This window comes from Alternaria atra, assembly GCF_907166805.1.
Source record: "Alternaria atra isolate CS162 genome assembly, contig: 29, whole genome shotgun sequence".
Taxonomy (NCBI): Eukaryota; Fungi; Ascomycota; class Dothideomycetes; order Pleosporales; family Pleosporaceae; genus Alternaria; species Alternaria atra.
Window position 1 is genome coordinate 2,939,962 of NW_025091327.1, and position 23,182 is coordinate 2,963,143.

General features: G+C 51.9%; 7 protein-coding genes across 7 annotated transcripts; 4 read left to right on the forward strand and 3 right to left on the reverse strand.

The window, feature by feature from the left end:
* Positions 1 to 9: 9 nt before the first annotated feature.
* On the reverse strand, positions 10 to 1,660 carry ALTATR162_LOCUS9300 (uncharacterized protein; the record flags this gene model as incomplete). Its single annotated transcript, XM_043316933.1, has 3 exons — positions 10 to 1,395; positions 1,455 to 1,546; positions 1,594 to 1,660. The coding sequence occupies 3 exons, from the start codon at positions 1,658 to 1,660 to the stop codon at positions 10 to 12; spliced, it is 1,545 nt and encodes a 514-aa protein (XP_043172868.1).
* Positions 1,661 to 2,512: 852 nt separating this feature from the next.
* Positions 2,513 to 4,535, forward strand: ALTATR162_LOCUS9301 (uncharacterized protein; the record flags this gene model as incomplete). The annotated part of the gene is made up of 4 exons (XM_043316934.1): positions 2,513 to 2,847; positions 2,902 to 3,026; positions 3,073 to 3,632; positions 3,684 to 4,535. The coding sequence occupies 4 exons, from the start codon at positions 2,513 to 2,515 to the stop codon at positions 4,533 to 4,535; spliced, it is 1,872 nt and encodes a 623-aa protein (XP_043172869.1).
* Positions 4,536 to 5,875: 1,340 nt separating this feature from the next.
* On the forward strand, positions 5,876 to 6,763 carry ALTATR162_LOCUS9302 (uncharacterized protein; the record flags this gene model as incomplete). Its single annotated transcript, XM_043316935.1, has 1 exon — positions 5,876 to 6,763. One exon carries the CDS (start codon positions 5,876 to 5,878, stop codon positions 6,761 to 6,763), a length of 888 nt encoding a protein of 295 aa, XP_043172870.1.
* Positions 6,764 to 8,012: 1,249 nt separating this feature from the next.
* On the reverse strand, positions 8,013 to 9,307 carry ALTATR162_LOCUS9303 (uncharacterized protein; the record flags this gene model as incomplete). The annotated part of the gene is made up of 4 exons (XM_043316936.1): positions 8,013 to 8,378; positions 8,433 to 9,002; positions 9,053 to 9,127; positions 9,185 to 9,307. 4 exons carry the CDS (start codon positions 9,305 to 9,307, stop codon positions 8,013 to 8,015), a joined length of 1,134 nt encoding a protein of 377 aa, XP_043172871.1.
* A 1,427-nt stretch (positions 9,308 to 10,734) lies between these two features.
* Positions 10,735 to 13,160, reverse strand: ALTATR162_LOCUS9304 (uncharacterized protein; the record flags this gene model as incomplete). The annotated part of the gene is made up of 2 exons (XM_043316937.1): positions 10,735 to 11,176; positions 11,224 to 13,160. 2 exons carry the CDS (start codon positions 13,158 to 13,160, stop codon positions 10,735 to 10,737), a joined length of 2,379 nt encoding a protein of 792 aa, XP_043172872.1.
* A 1,287-nt stretch (positions 13,161 to 14,447) lies between these two features.
* Positions 14,448 to 15,811, forward strand: ALTATR162_LOCUS9305 (uncharacterized protein; the record flags this gene model as incomplete). The annotated part of the gene is made up of 4 exons (XM_043316938.1): positions 14,448 to 14,786; positions 14,838 to 15,138; positions 15,189 to 15,443; positions 15,492 to 15,811. 4 exons carry the CDS (start codon positions 14,448 to 14,450, stop codon positions 15,809 to 15,811), a joined length of 1,215 nt encoding a protein of 404 aa, XP_043172873.1.
* Positions 15,812 to 17,963: 2,152 nt separating this feature from the next.
* On the forward strand, positions 17,964 to 22,005 carry ALTATR162_LOCUS9306 (uncharacterized protein; the record flags this gene model as incomplete). The annotated part of the gene is made up of 7 exons (XM_043316939.1): positions 17,964 to 18,183; positions 18,231 to 18,973; positions 19,022 to 19,204; positions 19,256 to 20,159; positions 20,759 to 21,159; positions 21,202 to 21,317; positions 21,369 to 22,005. 7 exons carry the CDS (start codon positions 17,964 to 17,966, stop codon positions 22,003 to 22,005), a joined length of 3,204 nt encoding a protein of 1,067 aa, XP_043172874.1.
* Between the last annotated feature and the right edge of the window lie 1,177 nt (positions 22,006 to 23,182).

The window sequence follows — 23,182 nt, forward strand, 5'->3', positions numbered from 1 at the left end:
TCGATCCAGTCAATCCACGATGATCTTCTTCTCGAGTTCCTCGAAGTTCTCAAAGAAGCTGTCGAATAGGTTGACAGCGTGCTCAACATCATGCGCACCGCCGGTCTCGCGAATGCTGTGCATGCTGAGCTGAGGGTTGCCGAGATCAAGAGTACGGGCGCCCATAGCGGCTGACAGCATAGGACCGATGGTGCTGCCACACGACGAGTCGTTACGGACGACGAAAAGTTGAAGTGGAACACCTTCCTTACCCGACTTTGGGTTGTAGGACGCCGCTTTCGCACGACGGGCAGCTTCCTGGAGCAGGACTATACCCGGTGAGTTGGTGGCATATCGGGCGTTGGCGTTGATCTTAATGACAGTGCCCTTGTTCATCTCAGGCCTGTGTTGGGATTCGTACTTGGCTGGGTAGTTGGGATGCACAGAGTGAGCCATATCAGCGGATATGAGGAAGGATGTGGCGAGCGTTTGCTCGTAAGCGGTAGCAGTATCCGCTTCGACTTTATCAAACGACTTGTCGGAATTGCTGTCAGAGGCAGGCAAGACTGACAGACGGCGGATCACAGCAGGCAGCAGGTTGGAGTCTGCGCCTTGTGCGGTTTGGGAACCAATCTCCTCGTGGTCAAAGCACGCGATCAATCGGATAGTTGAGTCTTTCTCCAATGCCGAGGACGCAGAAAGACTCTTGATGATACCCTCCACGCTGCAGTACGTCATCATGAGATTGTCCAGTCGCGGAGAGAAGATGAGCTCATTGTTCAGGCCGCCAATAACCGACTTCTGTGTATCGTACAGGACCATCTCGAAGTCTACGATGTCGCTGGGTTCAGCGCCAGCCTCCTCAGCGATGATATCGATTATGTACGGGTGATGTCTCGAAGTTGGGGCAGCGAGCGGGCCCTCAGTCTCTGCCTCATTGCCGTCCTCCTTGGTCTCTTCGGTCTTGCCCTGGCGGTTCAGCTCTGCAGCGACAAGGCCAGCAATAGGGAACAATTGCGTCTCCTTGTTAAACTGGAAGTTCTCCTGGCGATCCAGATGAATGGCCAGAGTGGGTATCCGCAAGATGGGTCGCTCGACCTTGACCAGGCGCTGCTCAATATTGCCGTCCTTTGTCCGCACCATGGCACGACCGGCGATGCTGAGGTCGCGATCGAACCAGGTATGCCAAAGACCACCGCCATATGTCTCGCAGGCTACTTGAATGAAGCCGTCGCCTGTTCGCTTAGATACAGGCTTGATGCGCAGGCAGGGAGAGTCTGTATGGGCGCCAATCATGGCGATGGGGTTACCGGCCTTCCATTTATTGCCGATAGCGAATGCAACAATGGAGGAGGTGTTACGGGTGAGGTAGTACTTGCCTCCGGGCTGGAGGGTAGGTGCCCATGAGTCGCGTTCCTAGTCGTTGTTAGTATGCTGTCTCAATCACCGATTCATATATGACATGTCAATATCACAATGTCAACACGGGGGATATGAATGCGGACCTTGATCTGCTTGAAGCCTGCCTTCTCCAACCTTTCTTTTGCTGATTTGACGGCGTGGAACGCTATCGAGGGTCAGTGTCTATCCAAGTGACAACAGCACGCGACGTACGTGTAGGCGAAGCATTGACGAAGGAGAGGAAGTCCTCGGCAGCTTTGAGTGAAGGCTTGGTCGCCATAGTTCGAATATGCGATAGTATAAACTTGGTATGTGATACAGCAAGGGGTGAGGTCGGTGCGAGGTGCAGTAGCGTAATTCGCAGCTTTGATGATGGCAGCATTAAGGATTGGACACAACGTCTACAAGCTGAGCGCGGGCGGTGTGGGGTATCGATTGAGAGGCGACTGAGCGCCTGGCCGACGTTGGCGCTAGACCCCACTCGGCGGCCATACGCGACTCCCATTGGAGCAGGCGTCACCAACGCGTCGAAGAGGAAGCAACATTGGAACATCAAAACACGCGCATATGGCATCGCGTCACGGCGACTACGTGCACTTCACTCACTGCTTGATAGATGATAGCTACAACATTGACTTCGTTTCCACTATTATACTGTTTGACCTGGCCCAACGCCGGCCCATTACTATCGTCGCTCGTTACGTGCGCTCGCCGTGTCTCTCGTTGCTCCCCCAGCACCCTGCGGCTGTCTAGCATACAAGCTCCGACCCGCAACCACAACAAGGTCACCGCCGCCCACCCCCGCCCGTTGCGCGCCCACCACCAACACCACGGCCACAATACTTACCAGTATCGCAATTCGATGCGTTTCGAAAGTTAAACAAAAGCCATATTTATTGTCTGCGCTATTGTGCGCCGCGACGACCTGTCATTGGTTAAGAGGAGGGCAAACGACTTAGGGGCTATCAATCATCACAATACCACGACTCCACGTCACCGCGCCGTTCACCTCATTGTTCTCGACTTCACCTTCGTTTCAGGCGACCATTGTCCCGCCGGCTACCATATATCCGCCATCGGCGATCTGTGACCACCTACATCCCGCCACGACTCTATTACTTTCATTGGCACAATGCCCCATCTACGCAGCGGCAGCAACATACAAACCGGCGCAATCATTTCGATGGCGCGAGACAATCCAGGAGAGGCAGCTGCGACGAATGCGCAAGTCGACGAGGGCATCGCGACCCCGACCCTGATATCACCACCCGAGTCCAAGACGCCTCCAACCGCCTCACACAAGCGCAACCAGATCTTCCCCTCCAACCCACTCGACCGGAGCTCGGAAACTATAGATGCTGCGGCATTGACAAAAGCGCTTGGGCATATCGAGCAGGCCGGCCGAGTCAGGGAGCGGACACCTACAGCAAGCCCAAGTCGAAAGCGCCCACGCATCTACGGTGACAGGTGAGATCGGCGTCTTCTAGTCGCAATCGATTCAACGTGCTGACATACTCTTAGATTCATTCCAAACCGCGCAGGCCAAGATCTCCAGGCAAGCTTCAACCTCCTCCATGATGAGGCCTCACCAGCAACCCCGTCCAAGGCCAGGCGCACTCCCCATCACGAGCTGCACTTCCAGAAGAGTAAGCACTCATGGACGTCCGCTGTACAAGAACTAACCTCCTGTAGCTGAAGAAGCCAACCGCACATACTCCGCCGTACTCCGACAAGAAATGTTCGAGGGCTCCGTGCCTCAGGCTTTTCCTCAGAGTTTGTCTCCGACCGATAGTGCCAATATGCGAGGTGCAGGACGCTCGCATACTCCGCCAGCTAGGACTACAGCTTCGTTACCACCGCCTTCAGGGACACCGTCGACCCCGCACAAGAACCTGTTTTCCTACTCGGGCCAGCCAACTCCATCACGGACGCCATCGAGTCGGCATGGCATTCTCAATCTCAACGCGCGTTCAGATCTATACAGCCTATCACCCATCAAGTACAGCAGTCAGCGTATGCTTCTCAGCCCTCAACGTCAAGCCCGCGCCGTCTCCAAGGTTCCATACAAGGTCTTGGATGCGCCGGATCTTGCAGACGACTTCTACCTCAACCTAGTCGATTGGGGCAGTCAAAACACCCTCGGAGTTGGCCTCGGCTCGTGTGTCTACATGTGGAATTCAAGTAGTGGCCGCGTTACCAAGCTCTGCGAACTACAAGATGATTCTGTCACTAGTGTGAACTGGATACAGCGTGTAAGTTGTGCCATCTCTTTTCATGTCTCCACACATGCTAATCTCTCTTAGGGCTCACACATTGCGGTTGGCACAAACCGAGGTCAGGTACAAATCTGGGACGCACAGACTCAGCGACGACTTCGTACCATGACAGGCCACACAGCTAGGGTCGGTGCCCTTGCGTGGAACGAACACATCCTGACTTCAGGATCAAGAGATCGCACAATCTACCATCGAGACGTTAGGCAGCCGGAGCAGTGGTTGCGCAAGCTTGTCGGTCACAAGCAGGAGGTCTGCGGGCTGAAATGGAACCAAGAAGACGGACAGCTTGCATCCGGAGGCAACGATAACAAGCTCATGGTATGGGAGAAACTCAACGCTGAGCCGACTTTTAAGTGGAGCGAACACCAAGCCGCTGTGAAGGCCATTGCTTGGAGTCCACATCAGCGTGGTCTCCTCGCTAGCGGCGGTGGTACAGCGGACCGCACTATCAAGTTCTGGAACACCCTGGTCAACTCCAATGGCCCGTCGGCCTCAGCCCTTGCATCCGCCTCGGCTGCCGCCTCTGCCGCTTCTACTGCGAATGTACCCATGTCGCCTACAGCACCAGCAAACCTCATCAACAGCCTCGACACCGGCAGCCAAGTTTGCAACCTAGCATGGTCAAAGAACAGCAACGAGATCGTTTCCACGCACGGCTACAGTCAGAACCAGATCATTGTCTGGAAATACCCAAGCATGCAACAAGTCGTCTCGCTGACCGGCCACACCTACCGTGTACTCTACTTGGCCATGAGTCCAGACGGCCAAGTCATCGTCACTGGTGCTGGCGATGAGACGCTTCGCTTCTGGAACGCGTTCAAGAAGAAGGAGCGCACTGGAGGCCTCAGCAGCATGGACAGTTGGGGCGTCATTCGCTGAACTGTTTCATCTGCTCTCCTCTTCTACTGATAGTGTATTATAGGACTGATATCGAACCTTGCCGCGCCTCTTCCGGACTCAACTTATGAATGGCTTTTATGCTACTCATTGGTTACAACACTAACGTGCCTGTGTAGATCATCACAGCGCGTTACTGTAACGATTCTATTCGCGGCATTCGCACATTCAGTCCACGTACTTCCTTTCTTCCACGATTCCAGCGGCATCTGTATGGTTATGATCACAACTTCAGATATTTTCTCATGAGCATGGTTGGTGTTCCGGCGTTATGAGCGGCTCGATACCATGGGATTCTCTTATGGCGGCGTTGGGTGCAGACAGCCAGGCGGATGCTAGTCTTGAGTATTGGTGAAATCTTCGGGTATGAGCTTGGAGAAATGATCTTGTCGGCTCATGAATATTGCGAGTGTCATCTTTCTACTTTCTGGACACCACTTTAGCGTGATTCCCCATGCATATGCTTCGGCGACCAATTCTGGGCTGAAGCTGGAGTTTAGGGTTACATGAAGTAAGCCCGATTGGGTATATGGCCTTGGGTTGGCCTGGGCTGAAATCTTCAAGACTTTGATTGTACATTAGCAGCCTAAATATCACGGAAATCAAGCGTGAAACTTCAAGCCAACTCTCATCATCTTCCAGTCCGCTTGAACGTATCAATCGTCTGAGCAAAGCAAAGGCCTCATCAGATCTGGACGAAGGACGCATCCAAAGACCGCACAATTGCTTCTTTGCTGCAAGCTAATGATCTTGGGTTGTTTGGACTGTTTGACCACCATCGTGATGGCCATCATGCTGTTGTCTGCCAGGTTGAAAAAAAGACGTGCACAGTGAGGGTGCTATTCGAAGCATTTCTGGTATGATACTCAACGATAGTGAAGCTGAGCAGTCTGTGACAGCAATACATGAATCATATTGGCAAGACTGGCGTGACCGAACCTTTACATCAATGGCTTGACCATACACAGTAGCCGAGTGGAGAGCCTGGGGTAATGTAAACTGAAAACATCTGGGGTAATGCAAAAGCCGCGGCAAGCAACGCTCGACTAGGTATCCCGCGGTAACAAGGCCGCGAGCGCAAGCCCTGCAATTAGCCGGCAAATGACCCGAATATCGGTGGTTCCGCCGCTCAACTCCAAGAGCAGTTGCCGACAGCCCCACCATAAGAGAAGACATCGGAATGTCGGAAATGCCACCGGAACGACGAGGGGAAGTTGCATCATCGTTCATATCACATTTCCCTCCTCTTGAATTCTTCTCACCTTGAAGTTTACCAACTTGAACCAAACCTGAACTAGAACACTTCAACAAAACTCCCCACCATGGCACCAGATCTATCCCAAAACCGCGCCGTCAAGCTCGTCGCCCATGCCGCTGCAAACAAATACGCCGTCTGCGCAACATGCTGCTACAACGTTGAAGGCATCCTCGCCTCGGTCCGCGCAGCAGAAGCCAAACGCGCCCCTTTGATCATCCAACTCTTCCCCTGGGCCATCACCTACGCAGACGGCATCCTCCTCCACGCCGCGCGCGAAGCTGCCGACAACGCCAGCGTGCCCGTCGCCCTGCACATGGACCACGCGCAGACGCCTGAAATCGTGAAAAAAGCAGCGAATTTCGAGCGAGGATTCGACGGCATCATGGTCGACATGAGCCATTATGACGACAACCTGGAGAAGACGGCAGAGCTGGTTAAGTACTGTAACGAGCGGGGTATCATCACCGAGGCGGAACCGGGGAGGATCGATGGAGGAGAGGATGGCGTGGGCGATTTGAGTGAAATGGGTCTTGAAGCTATTCTCACCACGCCGGAGCAAGCTGAAGAATTCGTCGCAACGGGAATCAACTGGCTAGCTCCCGCCTTTGGAAACGTACACGGGAAATACGGTCCCAAGGGTCCTCAATTGGATTACCCCCGTCTGCGCAACGTACATGCCAAGGTTGGCGATCGCGTGGCTCTTGTGCTGCATGGTGCGGGCAAAGAGTGGTTCCAGGAGAAGTTGCTCAAGGAGTGTATTGAGTGCGGTGTTGCCAAGGTTAATATTAATGACGCGTTTAATAATGATTTCATCGACGTTATGAAGGAGCAGGCGGGGCTCACGCCGCTTACGGGCTTGATAGAGAAGGCGACGGATGCGATGCAGAAGAGTATCGAGAGCTATATTGAGTGGATGGGGGGTGCGGGTATGGCGGACAAGATCCAATTCTAGCTTTGACGTGGATAAAGTTGGCTGGAATGTATTAGTAGTGAAGACATCGCAAATTGTCTCAAGTGGACTTGCAGCGTACGAAACGAAATTGCTGTATAAAAAGACAACTATGCGACGACCCGTTATTGCGGCCGAAAGGATACCCTGTTTGCGACGGGCCTAATAACTTCGTGGCTAGTCTTGCGAAGATAGTCTACAAATCTTCGCCTCGTACAGCGATTACTGATCGCTGTAGTAATCCCTGGGTCAATGCGCTCGTTGAACTACTCACCTCACCGACTAAGAGAACTAGGCATCTACGAAAGCTAACAGATATAAGTAGACGCAATGACATAGCCAACAAATGTTACATATCTCACAGTCGCTACCACTGACATTGAAACCTTTCTCACAATAACCAATATGTCGTCCAATTACTCCCTCCATGCCATCCCCGTATACTGGATCATGGCTCTCTACCCACACATGTACTCTGTACGTCTTCATATTACTAAGCCACGCCCCCTTTTTATCCACCGAGTTCCTATTCCACCACTAACCATCCACACCTCCAGCAAATGATCTTCAAAAAGGCCGCAAACGGCAAACGCGACAACGCCAATCCCCGCGGTGTGTCTACACTAGAATTCTACCGCAAATGCTGTCCTGGACCGCTTTACACAAAAGCCGAACGTGCAGAGGCCTGTCATCAGAATAACATGGAGAATGCGCCCTTTTTCGTGGGTGCGATATTAGCGGGGAACCTGGCTGGGTTGGATGCAAGTAAGTTTACTATGAGGAGCTCAACAGGAATGGAGAGTAAACGAGGATTTTGAAACTGACGTTGAGGTAAAACAGTGACCATGAATAGTATGGTAGGAGCGTATCTTGGTCTCCGCCTTGTGTACAGTTTCATGTACGTCAAGATCCAGACTACTAAACCGAGTTATGTAAGAAGTGTTACGTGGGCCGCCAGTGTAGCAGTGTTGATGACAATGTTTGTCAAGGCGGGGAATAAGATGAACATGAGTTTGGGGCTGTGAAGGGTGACGAGTATGGATAGGAAGATGGATAGGGAGACTTGCGAAAAATGGCTGATAGGATGAATGTTGTAAAATCAAGGTAGAAAAACACCACTGCAATTTTATTTACAAGAATATATCCCCCGCTCGTTTGTCAAAAGGACTTTTCAAAACAATGCTGACATCAAGCACACTTACGCCTTTGTCTACCACATCTCCTTCTCTCGTCAGCGACTAAATCTAACCAGTTACTGCGGCCAAGCACATAACCCCCCACAATCACTCCCTCCATTCAATGGATCACAATCATCTCTCGGATCATCAACACAAACTTGACCCGGGTTATCGCACTTGAAACCTGCAAATCCACCACACAGCTTCTCCCCAACGCAAATACCCAGCTGATCACAGGCAGGGCCGCATGAACCCGGTTGGAAAGGATCGGTGATACAAACTTGGCCTACAGGACAGTCTAGGACAGCACTTGCGCGGCCGCCGCCGCAGATTTGGTTAGTGGGGGAACCTTTCGGAGGGTGGACGGGAGTGGGAAAGGGAATGGGGGTGACGGTTTTGGTGGATGTGGATAGTGTAGAGGGAGTTTTCGGTGGGCAGATCTGACATGCGGTTAAAATTGATCCAGGTATTGTGCAGGTAGGGTAGATTCTTACCTGCAGAACAGGCTTCTTGCCACCACACTGTTGGTAACAGCGTTCTTTGGCAGCATTCTGGCAGTAGCAAGTCTCAGGCCATGACGCGATGCACTTGACTAGAGGGCACTCGCACTTCGGAGGGGGCGTTGCTGGCGCAGGTACTGATTTTGGCTCCGCTACGCGCGCTTTGATGTCGATGGGAGTGAGAGGAGGGCAGTTCGGGAGGGGTGGTGCGGGTCCACCGCACTTGTCGGAACATGCTTTCTTTGCGTTATACTCGCAGTAGCATGATTGAGGCCAGACCTGTGGGCAGAAAAGGGGACCGGGTGCGCAGACACAAGCCTTGGCCTCTGACTCTGGCTCAGGTGCAGGCTCTGGTTTCGGAGCACGAGCTTGCACATCGTCGATACTGCAGTTCTGGTATTCTGGCTCTACGCCGCCGCACTTGTCGAAACACGCTTTCGTTGCGTTATTGCGGCAATAGCAGCCCTCTGGGAAGGACAGAATGCATATGACGTCTTCGCAAACGCACTGGGTGGGTGTAGGCTTTGGCGGACTGACGTTTGATACTGGCAACCGAGGGCAGTGCTACAATAGTTATGAGACTCTAGCTCTATTGAGATGGAACGATGACTTACTAAGATACGGGGAACGTATTCAGGACATTGAGCTTTGCATGCGTATTCTCGTTCGTTGAGACACTTGCACGCTTCCTGCGGATATCTTAGTTGTTGTTTGACATCTTCTAATTAGTAGACTGTCATCCATACCAGTGCACTGCCAGCCGAGCAATCCGGTGGTGGACATTTCGCTACACAACTATCAGGCTGTAATGGCTGCGCTAGTCCAAGGGCGCAACCAAATAGAGGCAGCAGGGCGAAGAGGAGCTTCATCGTCGACAAGAAGAAGACTGCGGAGCAACAAAAATGTGCTGCTATTTGAAAATATCCTGAGGTTTGAAATGAAGCAGGCAGAAGTCGGCCCTGTTATATAATCGGAAACCACGTGGGAAACCCTGATCGCACGTTTAATCTGACCCAACAGCGTAGTCATCTTGCACTCCCGGCCAAGAAAGCCTCTAAGAGCCGTCAGAGTGTTCTAAAGCGACCAGAATGCGCCTTCCGAAGCCACCAAATTCTCTGCTCTGGCGAACACGAGTTCACAGCTGCGACCAGATTGCTTGGCCCTTGTCTTTCAATCTGCGCCTTCCGTTATATGATGATGCTGCATTTCTCGTATGAGGAAGTGCCCCCCAGGACTACCTAAGACAGCCAACAGTGTCGTCAGACTGGGCAATGTAAACTTCGGTGAGTGATCCGGTCATCGCGCACTTGTGGTTTCTAGTGCCAGGGAAAAAGCAACGGACCAAAACATAAGATCAGAAATAGTACCAGACAAGCTTTCCATGTAACACAGCCAATGCTGTCCGCTGCGGGGTACAGATCACTGTAAATCGGTCTTCGGATCCAGGCATCTTCGCACGTTACGTTCCACGCAAGCTGTTATTTGTTTCCTGTTGGGCGGGACGGCATATTGATTGAACAGAGGCTCTTGCGGCCACGATACGACAATTGAGTTTGGGTATATTAGGTACAGTATATACAAACCGGGTAATAAGTCGAGGGTTCCCCGGTCTCGGTCTCTCAGCCGGGATGTCGTACGCCTTCTTTTCATTTTGCCAGCCGTGGAGTGATCTAACGTGATGTGGCCGCGAATCATATCGCCAGATTCTGCTGGTGGTCGCAGTTTGCAGCAGACAGCGAATTGGATCCGCTGTTCCCAGAGCTCACTAGCGTGGGCTCAGTTGAGCGAACTGATATAGTAAAACGACGACCCGTTGCGAGAGGAATGTGGGTGATTTTGAGCTCCGAGACGGCCTACGCGGGTCGCTGACGCCAAGGCGCTAGGCCGCCGTGCTTGCCTCTCATATCATTGGGCTTCAAACCTTACACCCCCGTAATACGTCAGACGACGGTCGTCTTTACAGATACATCCGTACCAAGGCCGGGCATATCAAGTTTGCTTGGATAGAGCTGAAAGTTCTAATCACGAGCGACTACTCATTGTCACTTTGACGGCCAGCATTTACCTGTAGTAGCATTAAACAGCTATGAAAGGGAGTGACTTGTTGATTGAGTAGGGCATGCAAAGACTGTCTAAGGCTATGTCAGGCCGTTTTCGAATAGGCCACTCGCTGACGTGTAATTATGTCCACAACCCAATGCGGATTCAAATGCAACGCCGGTGCGCTTCCCAGGGGTATAGACCTTCCATGCAATCAAAAACCATCATATTAAAACCTAACTCCTAAAAGGTAGAATCACCGATTTCGATCGACATCTTCTGGCGGAGAACGTCGCTGAAGGCCAGTAGTCGATCGGACTGCGTCGAAGCCGCGCCACACAACGGTGGAAACAGAAGAGGCTAGCTCTCGCAACGAGGTTCCACCCTCTGCTGCTCGTGAGATCTCTCCAGAAGCGCGTCTGGAGTTGGATCCAGACCAACCAGCCTCAACGTCGTCATCAAGCGGAGATGAATCAGTTGGTGCAGGCCTAGACATGGGTACAGGTCGTGATGCAGAAGGCGACTCGTTGCGAGTCTCAGCTGCTTCTGTTTGCACATCGTCTTCGCTAATGGAAAGTCGGGGGGGGCGTGTTGGTGATGCTGACTGTAGCCGATCATGCCAGCTCCGACTCAAAGAGCGTACAACGTCGCCTTTGCAGATGGGGCAAGTCCTCCGGCGCGTGACAAGCCAGGGTGTTCTACTCACGTCAGATGGAATGCATCAACGGAAACAAGGGATACTTACATGCAATCCGCATGAAACTCGTGACCACACGGCAGGCTCATGACTTGACTAACTCCATCAACATACTCTTCCAGGCAAACAACGCATTCTCTTTGACGACCGCCATAGCGCCGCCTCCACGCCGCTAGCCCTGATTCTCGCTTTTCTTCCTCGCGGTCACGAGACCCATGCTGCACAGATGTTGAAGTGGCCGGTGTCTCTGACACAGTAGTTGAGCGTGACCGAGGTTCCGGTGATCTAGACCGGGTAGAAGAATGCTGAAGTAAGGGCGTCGTAGGAGAAGCTGCACTTGTCGTCGCTGAGGACGATGAATCGCTCATGGTCTGATAAGTCCTGACAGGTAGGCGTTCCACAACAGACTTGGGTGCTCTCCAACGGCGACGTCGTATGCGAGATCGAAGGAGGAGGAGGGCATATACGACTGTCAGAGTGACCAATGGACTGACAACGAGTACGAGTAAAGTATCGAAGAAAGGACTGCTTGAAACATTTGTAGGTGTAAGCGTGACCCACAGGCCTTTGTGAGCACTAGCAGCAGGGGAAGTCTTGACAATGCTGGAGTTTATATCGATGATCGAGGTAATGCCTCTAGTGCGCGCGCGCCTGGACGACGCTGACGAAACAGTGTCATGCCTAGAGCCCGGCCACCAGCTCCACGGTTTCTTCCCGCTATTCTTTGCGTTCGCTGGGGTATATTCGCCACTACCGGGTAAGGCATTACTGTCGGCTTTGGTACTCACTGGAGTTGCGCTAGCTGCTGTTTGAGCTTCACTCGTCGATGCTGTAAGAGGCAAAAGATCAGGATCCCGCCAGTCATGTTCTCCGATGACAAACCCGTCTGCAGCGCTCGTGTGCGTTGGCGTCGATGCTGCAGATTTGGTCTTGATAGGGTTTTGGTCATCTTCCCAATCGCTGGCCTCGACCCACTCAAGGTCGCCACTGCTGGGTAACCTTCGACTGCCGGCCTTGAGAGAGTCATCGCTTGTATCGAAACCAAATGCAGATGCGAGAGAATGCAGCCAGCCAACACGTTGACCAGCTGAGGTCTTCTTGCCAGATGTCGATGGTTGTTTCTTCCCGTGGACCGGTGTTTGCGCAGTTCGTAACGCCTCGGAAAGTTTCGGATGACCCTCGACAGTATTAGATGCTTGTACAGAATTCGGGAACAGGCCGTCTGACGGGAGGAGCGAAGACAAAAGATGAGCAGTTGTGTGCGAAGTGAACAGGGACGGAATCGTGATATTAGAGGTATCTCCTTTGGCGTACATTCGAACGAGGGCGCCACCGCGCACGTCGTCGCCTACTATAACAGCTACTCCTCCGCGGGACTGTGCCCATTGGACTTTGGCCAAGAATCCACAACCTCCCCGCTTGAGCAGTACGACCTTGCCAGCGATTTCGGCGCTCTCTTGGAGTGACTGTATATCGGCATGTTTGATTCTTGATGTAGCGGGCGTGCTGGAGAAGCTCGGTTGCAGGTGATCGTCTGTACCATCGTCCACAGCGACATTGTTAATGTTGTCAATTTTGGCTTCATGGCCTCCTTCCTTTGGAGGCAAGTTTCTGTCCGGTAAGGTACCCTTGGCTTTGTCCTTGACAAGACCGGATGACCGTGAAGCCCTGACAAGGTAATCACTGCCATCTTCCCAGCCAGGGACGTCGCTGCACCCCAACTCGCCCACGGCACCCAGTGTATCATCTCCGAAGCCGCTACCAATCCACAGCGAGCCACTTAAGCCCTCTTTTGGTAGTGCCGGGCCAAAAGCAGCAGGTCTGGCGAGGAAAAATGTCGAGTTATCGTCGGTTAAGCTGATAATGGCAGACGGTGGGAACAACGAGCTGGGCGACGTGAAAGAGAACAAGGTTTTGAAACTGCCTTTGCTCGATGCAACAGATATCCGCTCCTGCTCTTCATCCTGTGATGTCCCTAGTATCATGTATAGAAGCAATGTAACGGCTAGGAGGCTCGTGGCTAGCGAGAGCAGCAGACGGAGTGGGCGCATGCTTGCGAAAGCAGCCAGCGGCGGCGACGACGGCGGCGGCGGAAGAGGTGGAAAGGGAGAAAAGCAGCAAATCGTGCTGGATATCTAGTAGAGGAAAGTCATCGACTGAGGTCAGGAGACAGGTGCGATGTGGTCCTGTCTGAGGTGGGTCACGCGGGGCGAATCGAAAGTGAAGGGCAGGAAGCGATGGATGATGCGGTAATAACACAGAGAGGCGGGCAGGTCGTCACTACTTGGGTGGCGCAAAGCAATAAATGGCGCACGTATGCAACAAGGTATATCGCAATGAGTGCAGATATGCAGGAAACGCGTTAGGAAAAGGCACTAAACAAGGACGTGCTGTGGAGTAAACGATCAGTCGGAGGCCGATGATGTCGTGATGGTTCCGAGACCTTGGTGGAACGGGCACGGGCAGCTGCACATGCGCGTGATGGACGCCAAGCATGTCACTCCCCGCAATCGACTATGCTGGAAGCGTCAGCCACACCAAAACACCGCCTCGGCCTTATCGTGATAAGCCTACTGACACCAGCCCAAAGCGATGATGCTGTACCAGACACTGGTTGATAAAGCTAAGGCTTTGTCTATGTGGCGACTGATCGAACTCGAGGTCAGTCCGGACACAACTCGTTTTCACGTGGCTACAGCGCATGCATTTGCATCTTTGTATCTTTCCAACATGGAGATATAACAATCTTCTAATCTCAGCATTGATGTGGGAACAAAACGAAAAGTGCAGAAAGCGACCGAAAACTGGAGGCCTTCCAGGTAAGACTGCTGAGAATGTCGCGGTCACCAACACTCTACTCATGGTCACTCCTTCCTGGTCAAGTCGCCAAGGTTGCTCGCGACTCCCGCTTTCTGACAGGATCAGTGTCAATCAGCAAGTATCTTTGGCAGACTTCGTCATGCCTTCGTCTTCTTCATTTTCCCTCGCCCATCGTGTCGTTACGCTGCTCCCATCTTTTCCCTTGTTCGACTCTCGACTTCACAACTCTCATTCCTTTCAGCACCTCTTACGTCTCACCCTACCATCGGCTTCTATACCTCTCTTCAGCCTTTTCCCTAGCTGTACTATTCCTACGTCTCGCCTGCTCGGCTGCAAATCTCAGGCCACAAACCTCGCACCTAATCGGCCTGTCAAAACACCTCATATCGTGTGCATTCCACTCCAAACCCCCCAGACGCGCAAGCTTAAACTGGTGGCCTCTAGACACAGTCATGAACCATCAAAGCCCCTCGGAGAGCTTCATGGTCTTGCCAGGCATGAAGCCCAAGTACACCGAAGACCCCAACCGCCCTGGAGAGCCACGCTTAGCTGGTTTCGGATGGCTACCAAATCGAGCTCGCCATCTCTTCATCTCCTTCGCAGGTGAATTTGTCGGCACCTTCCTCTTTCTGTTCTTCGCCTTCGCTGCTACGCAAGTCGCCAACAACCTCCGTGGTACCAGGCCCATGGACATTGGATCGTTGCTCTACATCTCCTTGGCATTCGGCTTCTCGCTGGCAGTCACGGTATGGGTCTTCTTCCGCATCAGTGGAGGCTTGTTCAACCCTGCTGTAAGTAAACTCAAGCAAGACAATGGCCATTTGTTCGCTGACATAGCCTAGGTCACCATCGCCATGGGTCTCATCGGAGCACTTGGCTGGATGAAGGTCTTGCTGCTGATTATCGCGCAAGTACTCGCCGCCATCGCCGCTGCCGCCGTTGTCTCTGGACTATTTCCAGGGCCACTATCTGTGAATACGTCCCTCAGTAGGGAAACGTCTGTTACGCGAGGCCTGTTCATTGAGATGTTTTTAACCTTCATGTTGCTTCTGACCATCTTCATGTTGGCAGCGGAGAAGCACAAGGCGACTTTCATTGCCCCGATCGGCATCGGACTTGCTCTGTTCATTGCTGAGTTGGCCGGTACGTGCCTACAATTTAGGCTACGAGCACGCTCATGTTGACATAAATAGGTGTATACTTCACTGGAGGCTCTTTGAATCCAGCTCGCTCTTTCGGACCAGCCGTCATCACAGGCGTATGGCCCGGACATCACTGGATCTACTGGTTGGGTCCTATTTTTGGCGCTATTCTAGCCGTCATCTTCTACCGTCTGATGAAGATGCTCGAGTACGAGACTGCCAACCCCTGTGCAGACCACGACGGCCGTGAAGCATACCACAAGCATGGAGTTGGTAGGAGTGCTGAGCACTACGAGATCACTCCTGGTGAGTTGCCAGTCCTGCCCATGAGGCACCACTGACTTGTCTTTGTAGCCCGCCATGCGACCGATGGAACCGATGAGCATGACCACGCGAAGCAGTTGCGATCTGACACCAGGCAGCCTACCATGGATCAGCGTCAGGCAATACCTTCTCTGGACACCATGTCGACGTCTACAGGCTACGTCGAGAAGCCAGCAGCACCGAAGCTCGTACATATGCAGACGTTTGACGGCCATCGATCCGACATTGTCAATCATCCCGAAGATCGTCCACGTGCCCATCACAAGCGCAGCTCGTCGCAATATGAAATGGCATCTGACTCAAGCTACCGCAACGGGCCGAGTGCGGAGTTAGGCAGCTCGGAGTCGTAGACCGGCTCGTCGACTAGCTCGAGCTCACGGTCTCGCCGTTCGCCAAGCGCATAGGATGAGAAGCCTCCGAAGAGTATTTTCGAGCGGGCATTGTACTGGCCGTGCTGCTTCCTGCCACACTTCATACTTCAGGCTTGCTTTTGTCCTCACACATAGATAACTGCCGGTGCGTGTCGCTGCATTGTGGGCTTCATGGAAGGGAACGGGTATGGTGATGGCTCGGTACCTAAAGAACCTCTTATTTCTCTCTATAGATTAGCAACTGGCTTCATCACGCAGAGTGCACACAAATTCTGACACTGCCGGATCCAAACCACCTTGTCCGAATAGAATGCCCTTTGGCTTCTTTCGCTGATCATGAATATAGACTTGGAAAATAGTACCTTTCTCCATCGACTCTTGGTCAAGGCACTTGAATAATTTCGCAGCTGCGTGCGTTCATATGACGTCTTCGTTTTTGTGATATGTATCGGAACCACGCATATAGATACCAACATCCAGCGCCTCTAGTGGAAAGTCTTGTACTGTGTCCACTGTGGACTGTAATGAAGAAGCCTCCTTCCTATCGTCAATCGACTGAGCACAGTATGTGTTGATCTTTAGGATAGGTAGTCCAACAATCTCGAGACATCGCAACGATCCGGGCAGTGCGAGATGGGGGGTTGTACGGTTCAGGCTTATCAAGCCCGCGATCGAGGTCTTCAAGCTTCGGACATGCTATGCCAACTCGTTCCCATCTAGCACTGTCATGAGCAACTGCTTAGTATATACATCCGGAATCTCTGGAAAGACGAGGTCACGATATAGGATCAGCTTGGGCGACAATGCGGAAGTATTTGGAAGCCATGGACATGGCGGGCGGAGCCTGTCGGTCATTGTGCAGATCCTGTAGTATCTTGTTCCGTTGACAGTTGCGAAAAATATATTGTGGTCTGTGTGGACGTTGACTTGAACGTATTCTCTGCACAGATGGTTGATCCCACTTGCAAAAAGAATCTCAAAAACTTCAAAAACATACAACAGCGGGGATTCGCTAGTGGTCACCCACCTAACTACTAATCCGCCGGTACACTGCTTGTATATGGCTGAGCGGACGGGAAGCCTAATTTTCAGTGTCCTATGGTCGTATGTAGAAGAAATGGTGGGGGATAGTGAAGATATTGACGAGGATGTCCGAGGTATGCCGTAAGAACATCAAGTAGGTACGCGCAGTCGCGTGACTTTGGAACCATCAAGAGCCTGGCGCGACAGCATTCGCTGCTACGCAGATGTACAAAGTCCTCCCCATGACGACTTTCACTCAATGGTATCACAGCGAGGAATGTCTGTTGCAAATGTTGTTACGCCCCTCTTTCCAATGAATTTGGTGGAGGGGTAATTGACAAAGCGTTGCTCTTTCGCCAACTGAGGAGAGATGGTAGAAGATGGCCTACTTCTCCACTCGCAGTAAATGGGGCGATGATAGCTTTGAGGACCTCGCAGTTCGTGAAGGTCCTCGACAGCCGGTTCAATTATCCAACTTCACGCATCGGGCACTCACATGTCATGCGGAACATGGGAAAACTCCTTCATTGTATTGCTATTCGTTTTAGTGTACACAGCCCATTCCACCCAATATGCCATTCTGATGTCGCCCGCTTCGATACTAATGGCAATCGGCATTGCGTCGTCGCGTGCGCGTGTGCGGTATGTGTAGGACACCGACCAGTTTATTGAATCAGAGATGCCGTCAAAGCGTCCGTTATGTAACAAGGTGTGTGTGCCGGACGCGGAAGTCATGCAACCACATCCACATCTACCAGCGAACCACTTGAGCCTCCGAAGAGGAGAGTTCAAAGGCGGATGCGGAGAGCTGCTCAGCTGATACACGCTAGGCTTTCATCATCTGGCGACTCTGTTAGTATGCGCGCATTGAGGAACGGCGTGGGGGATGGCTTACATGTTATAAACTGGAGGGATAGCGAGAGGAAGGTGGGTGTGGGTGCCGGAAAGCTTTTGAAGCTTCTGCAGCCTGGTCTGGGCGGGCGCTAGCTGAGTTGTGGCTAGTCGGAATCGTGGCTTGGCACATCGTTGAGATCTACCTGGGAGCTCTCTGGAGACCCCAAAGACGCATTCACAATTGTCAGTGCTCATTCTATCATTGCGACAAACCATGAGTCTCGTTCGCGCTTCCCAATATGTAGTGAGTCGGGAGAGTGGTCTGCGCAACTCCTACGCAGAGATTTCGAAATTTTGTCGAACAAGCCGTCACGGGACCACGCCAAATCGCGTAGGGCTATGTACGCGGTATACAACCCGAGGATTTGCAACCTCACAATCCGTTCTCCCTGAGGAACATGTGAAAAAAACCCTGGATGATTTCAAGGCTACCAGTATGTCTGCAATATCTCTCCCAGACCCAGCACTTATCATATTGCAGTTCGCTCATCCGCTTGGGAGAACCGTGACCCAGCATGGGGTTATGCACAACTGCCAGAGAACCCTCCTGGCAAAGAAGTTGAACTCTTTGGCTACATCAGTACAAGACGGGATGTTAGCAACAAGCTCTCTTTCACCATGCTCCGTAACAAGAACCAAACATTGGCTATCCAACTCGTCTCGAGTCCCCAAAGTGATGGAGCAGATGGTCCAGATGCGCATGCCTGCCTGCGATCATTAAAGGAATGGACTCCTGTCATCGTAAAAGGAACACTCAAGGAGCGCCAACCTGCCAAGGCAAAGACGTTCTTAGGCATGAAGTTGATCGATGCTCGCGAAGTTGCTGTGCAGCATGTACAGCCTCTCAATGATATACCTGACGACATTATCATCAAGAACGACACGGCATTTGGCCCGGATCAACGACATTTGCAGCTTCGTACAGATTCGGCATTACGGTTAGATATCATTCTGCGATCAAAAGCCATGATGCGAGCAAGGTTACACCTAAATGCGTTGCAATGGAGAGAGATCGAAACGCCCATACTATTCAAGTCGACGCCTGAGGGTGCGAGGGAGTTCCTCGTGCCGACACGGCAGAAGGGACTGGCATATGCGTTACCACAAAGCCCACAGCAGTACAAGCAAATCCTCATGGCATCCGGCATTACCAAGTACTACCAGTTTGCGCGCTGTTTCCGGGACGAGGATCTGAGGGCTGATAGACAGCCGGAGTTTACTCAGGTCAGCACCAGCTGATGCACTTCCAGACCGCTACTGACCCTTGAATAGCTCGATATGGAGATGTCCTTCGCTGGCGAAGAAGACGTCATGAACGAGACCGAGGCACTACTTAGAAAGCTCTGGTACCAGGTTTTGAAACAGAAGACACCGGAAAAGTTCCAACGAATGAAATACCAGACTGCAATGGCTTCTTACGGATCTGACAAACCAGACCTACGCTTCAAGGCTAGGGTATGTTAAGTTGGCAAGCCGTGGCTTCTGTCCTAGGCTAACGACGTGCAGATACATACTATCACTGAACATCTTACATCAGACCTGATAGGCAAGATTACTTCTCTGCAAGATCCAGCAGTTGATGCTATCAAGATACCGATATCTGAGGACCCCAAGGTTACGCGCAAATTCGTTGCCGATTTCCTCGACAGTCCGGATGGGAAGGTCTATCTCGAGAACCCTGACGGTCAACCCGGTATCTTCATCGGTGATCTTTCGCAACCCATGCAGGGTCTCGGACCATTAGGCTACCAATACGTGATGGAAGGCCCGGAAGAACTCGCGGTCGAGAACGGTGACCTTCTTGTCCTCCAAGCACGTCCAAAAGCACCCTTTTCAGGCGGCTCAACTATGCTTGGTAACCTGCGACTTGCTCTTCATAGAGCGGCTATAGCACAGGGTCTGATGGATGCACCTGCCAAAGACGACTTCCAGTTCGTTTGGATCACGGACTTCCCACTATTCACCCCGTCAAGCGACAGCGAACCAGGGCAAGGCGGTTCAGCAGGCTTCTCATCGACCCACCATCCTTTCACAGCTCCCAAAACACCCGCGGACGTTGATGTGCTACTTACGGACCCCTCATCCGCGGTAGCAGCGCACTACGACATTGTTGTCAACGGTGTCGAACTTGGTGGTGGCAGTCGCCGTATCCACTCGGCCGCCATGCAAGAGTTCATCTTCAAAGACATTATCAAGATGAAGCCTGAGCGTGTGGAGGACTTTAGACATCTGTTAGACGTATTGAGAAGTGGATGTCCGCCCCATGCAGGTATCGCTCTGGGATGGGATAGGCTGATGGCTGTCATGTGCGGGAAAGAAAGCGTAAGAGACGTTATTGCTTTCCCGAAAAGTGGCAGAGGCGAGGATTTGTTAGTGAAGAGTCCAAATCGCATGACCGAGGAGCAGTTGGGTACGTATCATCTAGAGTTGAGGAAGTGAATATAGAAGCAGGTATGCTGGTCGAGTGTACGATATAGTGTTGGATGTGTATTAGTATAGACGATATCACGACTTCAGGAGCGAGTAGCGCCTAGCAAATCACAATTCGTGCTGTCACATGGTACCCGAGTACGAAGCAGGGCACCATTTTGGTCGCGCAGGAAGGCGCTCTAGGGTTTAGAGCGCAGCAATGCAGTCACACCCCGATAGAGCTTGATATGCTGCCGATCCTAAAGAACAACAAATGTCGCATCGTCACTCAAAGGTATCACTGGTGCTTACTTCGGGGCAAAAGTCTTTCTATGGGTAGATGCGCAAAATCATGGATACTGGGGCTCTCGATTAAGGTATGCAACAAATATGTCTTAATTGCACCGATATTCTTTTTCATGTCATGCGTGCAGATACAGCAAATATGAGTGCACAGGGTATACGTCTCAAATACCACCCTCAAAGTGACATAAAAGCTTACGATAGCTTCCGTTAGTCGCAAACAAAGCATTTCAGGATCTTGGAAAGACCGATCGTTCTCAAGATCATACACCTTTTTTCTCGATTCCATCATGGCAGAATCCAAGTTCCAGATTCCAGAGGAATATAAGTTGCAAGTGAGTTATGTCGAGGCCAAAGACACGCGAACCGATGCCGAAATTCTGAATTCGCTGACCACGCATATACCCATCACGTCTGAGAAGAATATTTGGACATACTGGCATGCTGGCGTACAGAAGATGCCAAAGTGGACGCAACGCAACATCATCAACTGGGTGCGACTTCATGGCCCCGAATGGACGGTTCGCGTGCTCGATACAGTACCAGACTCGGCAAACCACGCGTTGAAATGGGTCACACAAGCAGATCTTCCAGAGACCTTTGTAGAGGGTACGATGACGGGTCCATATGTAGGACCTCATAGCGCCGACTTCCTGTGTGGCGCAGCACTGTATACGTACGGTGGAGTGTGGATGGACGTCGGATGTATCTTGTTCCGCCACCTCGATAGCGTCTGTTAGGCTCAGCTTGCGGACGACGCGAGTCCGTTTAGTGTTGCTGCGCCACTGGTATTCGGACAGTTCATTGCGAATCACATTGTCGCGTCTCGAAAAGGCGATGAATTCATCAAGAATTGGTGCGTTGTTCGCGTGCCCCAACCGAGATCCACTGAGTTGACTGTGAACAGGCATCTCATCTTCTTGGAGCTGTGGAAAGGACGCACTGACTTTACTGGTGTGTTGCAATCGCCCCTCATCAACTTCACCCAGGTGATGAAGTTTGAAGACCTCGTCGAGGCAGGCTATGGGTGGGATTGGAAATTGGACGAGCAGACTATCATCGGATACATCGGACAATGCGTCGCCTGGATGCGCTTGACGTGGCTGCAAGAGCCTAATGGCGGCTTCGATGGCGTCAACTACTGGGCTAACAAAGTTTTGCTGTGGAATGTACTTCCCCAAGACTTCCCTGCCGAGAACACTATCGGTTTCGATGGCGCAGACATATTGAACGTCTTCGCTACGAGACTAGATGGGAATGGGAATGAAGCAGGATTTGAGAAGGCGAAAAAGGCGGCGTGGACAATGATGGCGCAGAGTGTGATGCAAAAGATCACTCATGGCAAAGAGCTGACCCATACGCCTCAATGTGGTACGTTGCTGGATCTCCCAGAGAATGAAGGCAAGGATGCGGCACCTGAAACATTCGGAGAGCTGCTGCGCTACGGTAGTGTACACCTGGGACAGACGAGAGAGATGCAATATGTGACGGCGGCTGTTGTGGACCCCGAGTTCGTGATTCACAAGGGACTACTGGAAGCGTAAGCAGCCAAGGCACTCAGATTACTTCACAATCCAGGCGGCGATATTTTGACCGTTTCCTGTATGATTGTGTTATTGGTGGTCAGCTTAGTATACTGATAAGTGCCCAGAAGGGCGCAGTAGCAACTATTGCCATCTAGACTTCCATCTTGAGCCTTGTGTTCAGATGAGCAGGAAAACAAGCTCAGCATTTCGGCGGCGACAAGACGTCCGTGCGCTGTATGACATCACACCTTCCTCGCATGGCTCCTCCGAAGACAGGCCAAGACAGATTTGCTTGGTTATCGCGCTTCCTCTCCGCCGCCATCAAATTCCAGCGTGAAATGGCACGTGAGAAATCAGTCTCTGGAGCTCATTCAGGAGGTCCTCGGCAGCTCCGGGTTCGACGATAATGCGCCACAATGACTGCGCCACAAGTCCAGCTTGCATTGCTCTAGGAGGCTGCACTCGGCTTACCTGCTAGCTGTCGATGACGCTTCACCACGCACACGATGCGGATGCCCAGAACGCCTTTGTCGTAGTTTCCCGGATGTTGTTCTTTCCCCACTGGAAACATGGAGCGGAGTATGTGACAGGTAGCAATCGAGACAAGACCGAACAGGCTGTTACCAAGACGAGGCAGAATTTGATGAGCGCGTACACGCTTGGTGAATGTCATTGGTCGATCGTGATTGGGACGATCTGGGGTTGGCCTCAGGCCGCACTCTGAATCTTGATGTAGATATGCTGGTTCCGTCGATAACCACAAAGAAACATATGCGCCTGATTGTCTTGTCTCCTGGACTCAAAGACAGTGCATGATGCAAAGATGTCTATGCGTTTCGGAGATTCACATTCTTGGTAGTTTAAACCTGATTTGAAAAGATACTCTATATCTAAATTCCTTCACTAGTCGGATCAGGGGCAGAAATAATAAGCATGAATTATATGTTGCCTTGTTCTCATAAGACATCCTCAGGCTGAGATCTTATGTAGATACCTACGCAGCTGGAGTTCAGATGAGCTATGCCCAACATGGTTTAGCCAACGGCAAAGCCTCAGTGGCGCCTCAGTGGCGCAGTTTAAGCCCTGCTAGCCTCACCCGATCTGCGCATTAGGCAGCGAAGCGACATTCAATCGCGACTTCAGTCTATTGCGCGTTTCTTCTTCTTACCCTGTTTCTGCTTCGACGTCTTTCAAG